Here is a 13,453-nt window from a genome sequence, read left to right as displayed (position 1 = left end):
TGATGCTGCAGCCTGTTGACTCCTCCAGAGACCAAGCCAAACTGCTTTCATGGCACACCTTAAAAGTGCTGGATGTGGCGCATTTTCGTGTGGTGTGACATGGAGCCTTCCGTTATTGGGAGTGCAGTATTGAATGTCTCTGGCTGGTTGTAAATCCTGTTTGGGGAGCCAATATTTAATTTCTTTGTTTATTTATGCTTACCACTGAAAGGGGTTGGATTGGAATGATCTGAAATTCATTATGTGAGGTATTTGGTTCGCCTTGAACTATCTCTTTCAATTGTACAGAGTCCTTCAAAAAACTCCTGGATCCAGACGGTGATCCGGATCACCTCCAAAATCTAATCGATTGTTACTTTTGGTCTTCCAGACATTCTGTAAAAATTTGGGGAAAATCCGTCCATAACGTTTTGAGTCATGCTGTTAACAGACAAACAGACAAACACACTCCGACTGGTCATCTGTACAAATGAGAGATGGCCTGGCGGAGGTCTGAGTGCTTTTCTAGTTATTAGTCTTTGTTTTCCTATGTATGTGAGTGTTAAAGTAGAACTAGAATCATTTGAATTATACCAGGAATATTCAAATGCAGTTTTGCGATTCGTCGAAGAAATAAATGTTTCTGTTGGTTTAACTTTAACTTCTCCCATAAACAGGAAGCAAGGAAATGGTACGTGTCATGCGAAAGAAGGGCATTGAGCAGCACCCCAACTTCCGGGCAGTGAAGCACATTCCCTTTGAGCAGTTCATCCAACTTGTCTGCCATGCCGGCTGCATGATCGGAAACAGCAGCTGTGGAGTGCGAGAAGCCGGAGCATTTGGCACGCCCGTCATTAACCTGGGAACAAGGCAAACAGGAAGAGAAACAGGTAGGGATAACAGAAAACAAGACGATTACCTGCTGCCTCTGCCTTAGCCATGGTCCTGATGTCAGGAAGAGGAAGGTTAAAAAGATCATAAGAAGATGAGTAATGGAGGATTATGTGCAGAAGGAAGGCACGGTTGGCAAAGGTTTTGTCATTTTGAAAGTCTGCAAATCTTGAATAAAGGCAGTTGGTCATCGTGCACAAGTTACTGTTGTTCTGAATATTAGAGGATTTGGGCAGCTGGAAGACAAAAACATCAATGTCAGTTTCCTCATATTAGCAATTAATCTGCCTTGGGTTCTTTGTGTGAAATTGCTGTGCTGATGACATTTCTCTCTCTGCCAGGTGAAAATGTTCTACATGTCAGAGATGCCGACACTCAGAATAAGATTTACCACGCTCTGGAGCTGCAGTTTGGAAAAAGATACCCCTGGTATGATGAGTTAACTTTCTGCGTATCTCACAGGGTCTTTGTCTTCCTTTTTTTTTTTTTAACTTTTTAGTTATAATTTTAAAGGCAAATATAACAGTATACTTTTTCATAATGCTGTCTGTGAAAAGTAAAGTTAAGCTCACATTTAACAATGATGGTAACATGACTGAATGTTACATGCACCATGGGATTTCTTTGACTGTAATTGGTTGAATGGCAGTAAATGTGGAATATCTTGTTCTCTATAATGTTCATCATAAGAATTGAAGTGCAAAACAAAGATATTCAGTCATCTTAAAAAGAACCCAGCTACATTACTTTTCAAAAGTATTGACTTTTATGGCAGGTTTTTACCCCTTCGAGGAGTGTGGGGAAAAATGCATTTACTAAAGAATTTGTGTCTTCAAACAAAATGTCTGTCTTTTGCAAAGCATGTAATTCCATCAAAGAAGTATTATCTCCCTCGACATTAATCATTGAAGAGTGAATTCTATTGCAGCACAGTCTCACAAGTCTATAACAATGATGTTTTGTCGCTAGAGATTTTATTTTTTTAAATACATGAATTTATGTACAAGCTGCACAGTAGCATGTTAGTTCGCACTTTCACTTTGCAGCGAGAAGATCCCGGCTTTCCTGGGATCTTTCTGCATGGAGTTTGCATGTTCTCCCTGTGCATGTATGGATTTTCTCTGGATACTCTGGCTTCCTCCCACAGTCCCAAAATATGCTGAGGTTAATTGATTCTTCTAAAATGCCCACAGGTGTGAATGTGAGTGTGCTTTTTTTTGTCTGTATATGTAGCCCTGCCTCCGCCCCAAGTCAGCTGGGATATGCTCCAGCCCCACTGCAACCCTAATGAGGATTAAGCAGTGTATAGATAATGGATAAATGGATGGAATTTAAGGACAGCATGTATTCACTTTATTACTTGCATCTTACATAAACTGTTGATGAGCGTTGTGATCCATAAAGGCTGTGGAAGTTAGCAAAAACATTAATGTGAGTGCAAATGTATATTTTTTCCAGCTCTAAGATTTATGGTGATGGCAACGCAGTCCCTCGCATTCTCAAGTTTTTGCAAACCATTGACCTGGACGAACCCCTCCAGAAGACCTTCTGTTTCCCTCCTGTGAAAGACCCCATTTCCCAGGACATTGATCACATCCTGGAAACTCAAAGTGCTCTGGCCATTGACCTCGGAGGAACCAACCTCAGAGTGGCTATTGTCTGCATGAGGGTATGCTGTGTAGAGTCTTGCAGGGGCAGACACTATTTAATTGCTTTACCATCACTGTCTCTCCATTTGTGTATTCAGAAAGTGTATCAGCTCGTCAGGAAGATATTTGTTTCACTTTGACATTTCATGATAAAAAATATACTTGTTTTAAAAACCTAAATTGTAAAGATAAGTCTAAATACTATTTTTAGACACTAATAACCTTGCAGATAATATCTTGTTTTTCTATAATCCAGTCAGTGCTGGTTTCACCCCTTTTTCACTCCCCGTCTCTCTGTTCAGGGCAAGGTCGTGAAGAAATACACTCAGCCCAATCCAAAGACTTTTGAAGCGAGGATGCATCTCATATTAAAAATGTGTACAGATGCCATGCGGGATGCTGTGTGCCTCAACTGTAGAATACTTGGCGTCGGTAAGCAAATGCGCACACTCACACGTCTTGATGAAAGCCTGCTATGATGCTGACACACTTATTGCAAGCTTTCATCTCAGAGCTCTCTCAAAATCTACTTCTCAGGAGTGTCCACGGGTGGGCGTGTCAACCCACAAGAAGGTGTGGTCCTTCACTCGACAAAGCTGATTCAGGAGTGGTCTTCTGTGGACCTGAGGACACCCATCTCAGACGCCCTGCACCTACCTGTCTGGGTCGACAATGACGGCAACTGTGCTGCGTTGGCAGAGAGGAAGTTTGGTCATGGCAAGGGAGTGGAAAACTTTGTCACTGTCATTACAGGAACAGGTGAGAGGGCAGGACTCCAGGAAATCTATTTTTTAACATTGTGCCTCCATTATGCCAGAAAAAAAAGTGGCATTCTTCAAGTTTCTGAAAGTTTTTTTTTTCCTTTTTTAACATATTTGTGTATTCCTGTAGAGGAGTTTAGACTATCATTGTGCTTTTTACCAACTATTCAGACACTGATCCTCGTCATTCTGGTAAATGCATTTGCTGTTGTGTTTGTAAATTACAGATACTGTCACACAAATATATGACAGTGTGCATCATCAAGATGGGAAAACTGATTGCACTTTTAGCCAAACTGACAATAGAGCACACTGAAATGTTTTTTTTCTAGTGTTCTACCACCATGGTTTTCTGTCAGCTGAAGATAAGAGAGCTGCATTGAGAGAAATAAGTTTCTGTAAATAAGTTGAGCTGAATGAAGCCGACTCGGCTGCATTCTGTTTTTGTTTACAGTTTTTTGTTAATTGTATGCATTCATGCCTTTTAAACATACTCTCTAAAATGAATTGCAGCATTCACTACGCTTGCTTTGGAAATTGAGACTTGTGGCCATTTAAGGTGATGGAGAATATTAATCCTACGAGTAGTAGACTTATTAATTCTGGCCTCATAGGCTTACCTTCGGCATTTTTAAATTACTCTGTTTAGTATCTAAAGAGAATTAGATGAGGAATTTCTACTGTTATAGTGTATTGTTGTGAGTGCAACTGTGTGCACCGTTACCATCATTTGAGCTTTACTTCAGTGATTGAGTGACTGACTTCTTTATATATATATATATATATTAGATCAGCTGGTTGTTGCGCTTGATGTCTGAGAAAGTAATCATCTTTACTCTGCATGCAGGTATTGGAGGAGGGATCATTCATCACAATGAGCTGGTCCATGGCAGTACCTTCTGTGCTGCCGAGCTGGGACACATCATGGTTTCACTGGAAGGCCCAGACTGTTCATGTGGCAGCCACGGTTGCATAGAGGCCTATGCATCTGGCATGGCCCTTCAGAAAGAGGCCAAGAGGCTACATGACGGTGAGTGATTGAGCTCATAGTGCTGAGGTTCTAGTCGGCAGCCAAAGGAAAGCGTGTTCTCAATTAATACTCTGCGAACAAATTTTATTTTTGTTCACTTTCTGGCATTGTATGTATTTAAAGGAATAGTTCACTCCAAAACTACCTTATGTTTTAGAGTGAGCAAAACATCAAGCAAATGATTTATTGGTTTGCACTGCAGCCAAGTAAACTCAGAATATTTGACACAGACAGGACAAAGTAAAGATTTTTACCTTGCTTTGAAGTTGGAAGTGTACAGTCTGTTACCCACAACTTTTCATGTAACGGCTCAGTCCGGCTTCTCCTTGTTTTGTTACTCCCTGCAATATTTACAGCTATTTTGCTGTGAAAGACAATGTCTTAAAGGATCATGTCTTGGTTTGACAGCATATTTTTGCCAAACAGTTGTGGTCAATGCTGGACATGGTGACAAATACATTTGTGTGGCCGATTCACAATAAAAGTATTCATTAATTTTCGCTGGCAGTAATCTAGTTTAGCTCTGATATTGGTGAGTAAAATTAAAGGTAGACAGTGAGGCTGATATCAGTCAGATGAAATTATAAGCTGTAGTGCTGCTTCTTGTAAATCTACTGTATATGAGGTCAGTGAACAAATATTAATTTTGAATAATCCAGCTGGATAATGAAAACCTTGCAATCATGTCAAGTGAAATAAATAGCTCCTTAACATATAATTGGTATGTCTCATAGGGCTTCACACTGCTATGCGTCATCGATGTATATTGGTACGTCTGATCGGTGTGTTGCCGTGTTTTACAGAGGACCTGCTTAAGGTGGAAGGGATGGATATGAAGCTGTCGGAACCAATCACTGCTGCTCACCTCATCAGTGCAGCCAGAATGGGGAACTCAAAAGCTGATGCCATTCTGAACAAGGGTCAGAGCACGAAACGCACACACAGCGTGGAAATGTGTTGGAAAAACTTCCGTCTTTGCAAGTTTTTTTACTCACGGACAAACAGCCTGATGATAAATGTGGGAAATTAAAAATACACTGACAGTCAATAGAAACTTGGAGACCATATTTTTCAACATAATTTTTATTTTGAAGCCCGAAACTGGATTTTCTTCATATGAATCATTTGTTTAGCATATTGGCATACAGAAACAAAAATCTAAAGTTTCAAGAATGATTTCAAAATAAAGAATTTCACAAAAGAAAACGGCACCTGCCAAACACAAAGTCACAACAGTCAATACCGAGCATGGCCTCCATTTGCTTCGATGCAGGCAGCAATCCGTCGGCGCATGCTTTGGACCAGGCTTCTGATTGTGGGTTGGGAACAGCCCATACGCCTGGCTACATCACTGTAGCTCAAACCGGCCTCCACCATACCCAGTGCCCGGAGACGTTGTTCATGTGATAGACGCGGCATGATGCTGTTCACTGGACTAACAATGGTGGCCTTTTTTGGGCCTTTATATAGGCCTTCAAAACCCATTCTCAAATTGTGCAGATACTCACTGAGTATTGCTTGGTGTGTATTTGGTTCACTTTTGCAAAGTGACCAACCAATGTGCAATGAATCATGACAAAATGACAACTCATCATTATCTCAACTACCAGGACACTAGATCATCAGTAAATCCACAATGAATAATTACAACCCCCCTACAAGTAGAATTCTGCGTACATTTCTACCTAGTTTCTATTGACTGTCAGTATACATTTAGGATGGGGACAGTCAGTGGCTGTTCTGTTGGGTTGTACAACATTTTTAGATGCATTTGCATATTTGTATCCACTCTCTTTGCTTTCTAAAATGCCATGTGATTAAAAATATGTTGTCGAAAAAATATACAAGATACAAATCTAAGTTCTCTGTGTCTTCTTCTCTGTTGCAGCCTCCACAGCATTAGGGGTAGGCATCATCAACATCCTCCACATAGTCAACCCCTCACTGGTGATTCTGTCTGGAGTCTTGGCCTCGTACTACCAGGCCCCGGTGCAGCGCATCATCTCAGAGAGAGCTCTCCTCTCTGCCCAAAGCATCAAGGTTGTCACATCAGACTTGGAAGAGCCTGCCTTACTTGGAGCTGCTAGCATGGTGTTAGACTATGCAACCAGAAGGATATACTGAAGGACATATCTCTAATTTAGTAAGGACTACAGAACTAGAAATATGAACATATCTATAAGACAACTTCAAGACAGAGGTGCAAGGCTAAGCGTTGAAACTATCAGTTGTAAGCACGAGTTTATTATATGTTTTAAATTATTTTGTCTGCTTGTTGATGACCGGAAGTGAATGCAGTTTTGCTTGCATTGTCCACAAATATACAAATACTGTTGTTTTTTTTTCACATTGTAACTTGAATACAAGTTTGAAGTGGGTCCATTACCAGGTCAAAAATCCCACACCTGATTTTGTACCGTGCCTACAGTGTAATCAAAGTTTGAAGTCCTGGAGCTATTTTCGAACAAGGCATCAGCTTTTGAGTACTCTACAAATCCATCTTCAAGTCAAAACTACTCATGCAGGACAGCACTTATAACAGCTCTATCTGTAATGCTATATGTGTAGAAAGAAAAGTTTGTCATAGAAAGCTTGTTTCAGATGTGACCAAAGTATTGCTGAAACATGTTACTGTAGTGGTCTGTCTAAAACTCTTTAATTTACACTTTTATCTGTTTTGAGACAAGGATGGCTGCCCAGTCATGTTAAATTTCCATGCTTTGTTAGTGATTAGATCATTTAAAATCCATGAAATCAAACTATAGTGGCTTATATTAATGAACCGTTAAAGCAGCAGCTGCTTTAGCCTTATGACTGCTATAGTGTGAGGAGGGCTTGAGGATGAATCTTTTCCTGAATTACTTTTTCTTTTTTTATTAAATTACAACCAACCTAAAGATTTTAACCTTCTAAAGATATTATATGGTTTGTATGTAGTATTACATACCACATGTACTTTGTGTGAGTGTTTGTTTTTGGATACATTTCTATTTAAGCTTATTGATTGTGTTGGTCTAAATAAATAATCTGTCAGTTTTAGATATTCACAAGACTTGCACTTTATTTATGCCACAATAGCAATGTATAGATGTTCTCATCAGTCCGTAATAGTTCTTCATTTTCTGCCTTCATCTGGGTGTTAATGGGCAGTAGAATGAAGCAACTGGCTGAAGTGCTATATTCTAAAAGATATGTTAGTAGTTCAATTTTTTTTATTGTTTCTGGTTCAAACATCTCTTGCACAGCCTGGAGGTGTGTTTTGAGCACACTGACCTTTTGAAAAGCAAACTATGGGTCCCATGAAGCTCAGTTCAGATGGTATGGTGTGTTGCTATGGAGTGTTGTGGTAGCCATGCTAGTTACGCGTTGCTTTGGAGTCTGAATGAATCACCAACCGTGTCAATGTAAAGCCCCATTTCACTGTCACAACTTTGTCTCAGTGCCTCAGGGGGTGAACCACTCATGCAGATACTGTCGGTTTAACTTCTCTGAATGTCACAAAGACAGGATTTGGAACTGAAATTCTTACATTTTGGCCCAGTAGACCGAAGTCCAGATTTCCAATGATCCAGTGTTTGTATCTCGTGTTCTTGGTTCCAGCTGTTTTTTTTCTACTGACCACCCGTGTCGTAGTTTGTTTGCTGCATCTCGACCATGAAGGCCTGATCTGCAGTTACTGTCAAACTGTCCTTGGTCCTCCTGAGACTTTCCTGATCAAGGGCAGTTTCATTATTGCATCTGATGGTTTTTCTGACTGCACTTTAACTTTTCAAGTGACTGACCTTCCTGTTTTACAGAAATAATGGACACTAATTTCTGTTTGCTTGGGTGACTCAGTCTTGTAATGACATGGATTACAACAGTAACTGAATAGGGATCTTTACTCTATACCACCACAGTTAGTATCCTGAAACACATTAAGAAGGCAAGAAAAGAAAGACTCGGTCAACCAGGACAAAAATGATTTTTAATCCGTGAGCACTCAGCCCGACACCCGGGGCAAACGCAGCATGTAATAAGGAAGATGGCGGCAGGTAGGACGGGAGCGGTGGCAGCGCTCCTTGTCTACGTGTTATTTTTGGACATTTTTAAACCCAAATGGATTGATACGGATTATTATCATCATTACGGATCTTGTTTTTATGCTGACAATAACTTCCCTGGAACAATACTATTACAAGCTCCACTCAAAACCTTTAACAAACAAGTTGGATTCGGGAGACACGCTGTTGGTGCTGCCTTTGTGTTTCCAGCTCTGTTCCATTGCTCAGCTCGGAACGGTAAAAGCAGTGTACGCTCTCTGAAAATTCCTCAAAGCTGCACCTTTATATTTGCCATTTTCTTACTCTTATCTGGAGACATACACCAATGCCCTGGCCCACCCAAATCCATTGCTGATCGTAAATCCCACCTAAACATTTTATCCACTGCTCTCAGTAATCATCCGAGCCAATGCAGGTCTGGTATAGACGTACAGGAGGGCTTGATCCGCCTTGTACCATCGGAACAGTGTGTTCACCTGGGATTTGGAGTGTCTACAGTGGCCCGGGCAACGGCGTCATGTCCAGCGGCGATTATTGGTTTGTCTTTGACCACCAATGCGGGAATAGTCGGTTCCCCGCCACAGCTCCCTTGGCGATCTGATGTTGGGGCTGCGCGTTTGGATAGCTGTTTGGCATCCGGGACGACATCTACTACAACGGGCCGTCACTATGTACATCACAAAAAGGCTTTGGAGGCGGCCAGCTTGGTGGCTAATTCAGCAGCTAGGCTACAAACAATACAAGAAGCTAACTCTGGTCATGTGACATCCGCCGTCAAGAACACTACAGGGTCAGTGGACTGTACAATGCCATCAGAGATCAAAACTGGGTGTGTACATCAAACTCCTCACTCACCAAACAGCTGTCAGCACGGTATAAAGTCAAGAAATCCTGTACTGAGGAGATTTCGAAAGTCAATAATTTTAAAGACACTAAATCATGCGAAATTAATCTGGGATAGAAAAAATAAACCGAAAGGGCTACTTTGTGCTCATCTGAATATATGTAGTATGCTCCAGAAACGTGAGCAATTGGACAATTTACTTGGTAACTCCAACATTGATGTCCTAGGACTGACAGAAACCTGGCTCCAAAAATCTTCTCCTGAATCTGGTATTATTTTCCCAAATTACAATGTTTTTAGAAGGGACAGAATTTTAAGTAGGAAAAAGAGAGGAGGAGGTGTATTGCTATATGTAAAAAATAATCTGGACTGTGTGCAACTTAGTGTTCCTAAAGAGGTTGAAATTGAAAATATATCAGTAAGGCTATCTCTCTCCCCGGAGATGACATTTACTTTAGTTTGTCTATATGGTTCCCCACCAATTAGGCCTGATTTCTATGAACAATTGCAAGTGCTACTTAAGCATCATACAATGCATAATAAGTCTAATGAGATTATCCTAATTGGAGATTTTAATGTAAATTGGGACTGTAAGAAAGACAAAAAGTCACTGAAGCGTATTATGGACAAATTTAATTTTACACAATTAGTACAAAAAGCAACAAGGATTACTAAACACTCTCAAACTAAATTGGACTTGATTTTCAGTAATAAACCTGAAAGAATAGTAAAATCATATAATTTTTTAACTGGCATTTCTGATCATAATATTATTCTATTTTCTAGGAAACTTTCAAAGTCTAGGACAAGGAATGATCACTTTAATTCAAAAAATAATCGGTCTTTATATGAATTTGTACCCAACTGCCAGCGGCAAAACGTATCTAACGTATTGTCATCACTGGATTGGGATACTATACTAACAGATGTTGAAAATTTTGAAGTATATAGTAGTCAATTTACCCAGGTTCTAAAAGATATTATTTCAAATCATTCCATCCGAAGGGAAAATAAACGTCAGAAAAAATATCATTTGCCCTGGCTGAATAAACAATGTAAACAATTGATGTCAACTAGAGACCTATTATTAAGACAATTTCTGAAAACAGGTCTAACAACAGACCGTCAAAGGTTTACACACATGCGAAATAAAGTAGTACAGAATCTCAGACAGGCGAAAGCCAAATTTTTTATTACCATAATTCAAAATTCTAGAGGTAATGGGAAAGTAGTATGGCAAAATTTAAATAAATTATTAGGTCGGCAACCAAATTCCAGTAATCAGAAACTTAAGCTTCAATTAACTGATTCAATAATCATTAAGGATCCCTTACTCATAGCTACTACTTTTAACGATTTTTTTATTAACTCCGTCAGAGAGATTACTCAGCAATTTAATTCACCCTCTTATTATGAGCATGCCAGTGATCCGGACCAACCGTTGTTCACTATCTCAGACATATCAGATTATGACGTAGATAAAATCATTACCAGCTTGAATAATTCGAAAACTCTTGATGCCTTTGGGCTGAATGCAATTTTTTTTAAAGAACATAAGGACTCTTTAGTACGTCCTATTGCACACCTTCTTAATATGTCCTTTAAAAACTCTATTGTCCCAGCAAATTGGAAGATAGCTGTAGTGACTCCCATATTTAAATCTGGTGAGAGTACTGAGGTATCCAACTATCGTCCTATAAGCATACTCCCCATTATGTCTAAAATAGCTGAGAAATGGGTGATTAAACTTCTGACATTTCATTTACAGAATGTTCATCCATCTCTACATCCATTACAATTTGGTTTCCGGACCAATCATTCCACGGACAGTGCTCTGTGTGTGCTGACAGAAAATATAAAAGGCCTGCTTGACAAGAGATCTTCCTGTGTTGGGGCAGTTTTCTTAGATTTGAAGAAAGCATTTGATTCTGTAAATCATTTACTGCTACTTAGCAGGTTGACTCAATTTAACATTTCTGATCAAGCGCTTTTGTGGTTCAGATCTTACCTGTCAGACAGGAAACAGTTTGTGGTGGTGGGTGGTACTAAATCTCAGACTTTACACCTTGATACTGGTGTTCCGCAGGGGTCTATCCTTGGGCCGGTTTTATTTTCCTTGTTTATTAATAATCTACCTAATGTATGTCCAAATAATGTCTTCTCGCAAATGTACGCGGATGATGTTGTAATCTATACTCAAGCAAATAATACTCAACAAGCATCTGATAATCTAACAGCTGCACTATCTTCTGTACATAACTGGTTCAGTGAATCTTGTCTCCTGCTGAACACCAGAAAAACGGTTTGTATGTATTTTGCTAAAACTCCTCGTGAACTAACTACGTCAAACGTCTTTCTAAATGGAATAGAGCTTGACCTAGTTCCAGAATTTAAATATCTAGGAGTAGTTTTGGACTCAACATTGTCCTTTAAAGGTCACGTAAAAAAGGTGACACAAGTTGTTAAATTCAACATCCAAAACTTCCGTCATATTAGAAATAATTTAACTCTGAGTGCAGCTAAAATATACTTTTATTCTATGATCATTTCACATATTGATTATTGTCTGAATACATGGTCACTTGCATGTCCAACAACACTTTCACCTATAGAAAGTCTTTATAAAAAAGGCTTAAAAATTTTAGATAAAAAACCGTTATCATTTCATTATTGTTACATTTTGAAAAAACATAGATTATTGGACTTCACAAATATGATAAATTTAAAATCGGCTTGTCTGATCTACAAAGTTTTACACTCCCTCGCTCCTCCACCCCTGAAGGTTTTTATTAAAAGTACGAGTTATGATGATAATGTCAGAACCACAAGAGCAATGAGCAGAGGCGATTTGGCGATACCTCATAGAAACACCACATTTGGTCGAATGGCCTTGTCTGTTCGGGGTGGGCATTTTTGGAATAGTCTACCAGTAACGTTAAGAGACTGTCCTACGTATAATTCTTTTAAGGCCAAATTAAAGGATTGGCTTTTGTCTAAACAGGAATGTGCACATTATTGAGTACCTTAGACTGTTGTATATTATGTCCAGGGGAAAACGTCTGTATATTGTGTTGTAGGTGAGCATGTAGAGTGAATGTTTTATAGAGGACGAATGTTGGAGATATGAGTGAAATATTATATTGACTACTTATTTTAATGTAAATACATTTATATGTTTTTCTTCTTCCCTGACCCTGTCCCGTGGGACTACAGATGGAAATTAGCCTGTAGGCTATAATCTGGCATGTTTACTTTCATGTTTTTTTTTCATGTCTGTTCATTAACATGCATTGTCCCAATCAAATAAATAAAGAAAAAAAAAAAAAAAAAAAAAAAAAATTCCATCCATGAATTGTTGTCAAGGCACATTTTTTAACTGAATACCCTTTACGGTGACAGCCTTCTAAAGTTTAAGGAATTGGCCATGAATATAGGAAGCATGCATTCGTTAGCTAAACTCTAATACATCATTTAGTACTAAATAAAAAAGCTCCTTGGGTAGGTAGTGGATATTTAAACAGACTAAAATAACCAACTGCTACTGCCCACGATATCTCTGCTTTCTGTTGTCTGAATTTTTCACTAAAGACTCTACTGCTAAGTTTCAAACTTGGTATATTACCAACCCAGCCTACTCAAAATTTAATATTGGATCATACGCTCAACTTGCCTAGCTGCGCTAGACAACCCACGGCAACGAATTTAATTCTCTGCCAGGGTGGGTCTCGTTACCCTCCATAAGGCTCGAGGCTGGATTCTCCTAAAACTGGCCGGACGAATCACCATGAAGTGTAGAGTCAGAAGGCGGGCGTAACTAAGTGACGACAGAGGCGCGACGATTCTGACAGAAACAACCGGCGCACAATAAACGGTTATCTTTCGACTCGGCTTTGGCCACAGCCCTTAAAGATTTGAAGCTAAAATTCAACTTGAAAGATAAACAAAAGACGGCACTGAAGTGTTTCATTGAGAAGAAAGACGTATTTGGACTTATGCCGACGGGATATGGCAAATCCTTAATATACCAGTTGGCTCTGCTGGTTGGGAAGCTAATGGGACTTATCCACAATCCCCCACACAAAACAGTCCGCCGGCGCTCTAGGAACTACGTCAGCCTATTCGTTGCGCTGATTGGTTGTATACCTACCCAATTGCTGCAGAATGATTTGAAAGACAACCTTTTAGCCCGCCTCCCTCCCTGTCGAGCGGCCCTCGACGCTTGTGCCTTCAGAATTCAGAACATGGGTCTAGCGCGG

General features: G+C 39.6%; 1 protein-coding gene across 6 annotated transcripts in view; it reads left to right on the top strand.

Moving 5' to 3' along the window:
• Positions 1-13,453, top strand: part of LOC110972513 (bifunctional UDP-N-acetylglucosamine 2-epimerase/N-acetylmannosamine kinase-like) — an 84,779-nt gene that overhangs the window by 15,250 nt on the left and 56,076 nt on the right. For 5 of the 6 annotated variants that reach the window (XM_051945276.1, XM_051945277.1, XM_051945275.1 and 2 more), the window contains 8 exons: positions 657-869; positions 1,212-1,299; positions 2,329-2,539; positions 2,822-2,951; positions 3,057-3,278; positions 4,128-4,310; positions 5,114-5,230; positions 6,199-7,349. In XM_051945276.1, the coding sequence (XP_051801236.1) occupies positions 657-869; positions 1,212-1,299; positions 2,329-2,539; positions 2,822-2,951; positions 3,057-3,278; positions 4,128-4,310; positions 5,114-5,230; positions 6,199-6,434 (1,400 nt within the window). In that variant the 3' untranslated portion in view covers positions 6,435-7,349. Of the gene's footprint in view, positions 1-656; positions 870-1,211; positions 1,300-2,328; positions 2,540-2,821; positions 2,952-3,056; positions 3,279-4,127; positions 4,311-5,113; positions 5,231-6,198; positions 7,350-13,453 lie in introns of those variants that run through there. The other variant, XM_051945273.1, reaches the window with a different exon arrangement.

Source organism: Acanthochromis polyacanthus, chromosome 3 (genome assembly GCF_021347895.1).
Source record: "Acanthochromis polyacanthus isolate Apoly-LR-REF ecotype Palm Island chromosome 3, KAUST_Apoly_ChrSc, whole genome shotgun sequence".
Lineage (NCBI taxonomy): Eukaryota > Metazoa > Chordata > Actinopteri > Pomacentridae > Acanthochromis > Acanthochromis polyacanthus.
The sequence above is the reverse complement of the archived record's forward strand: the minus strand, read 5'-3'. Positions and strand labels throughout refer to the sequence as shown.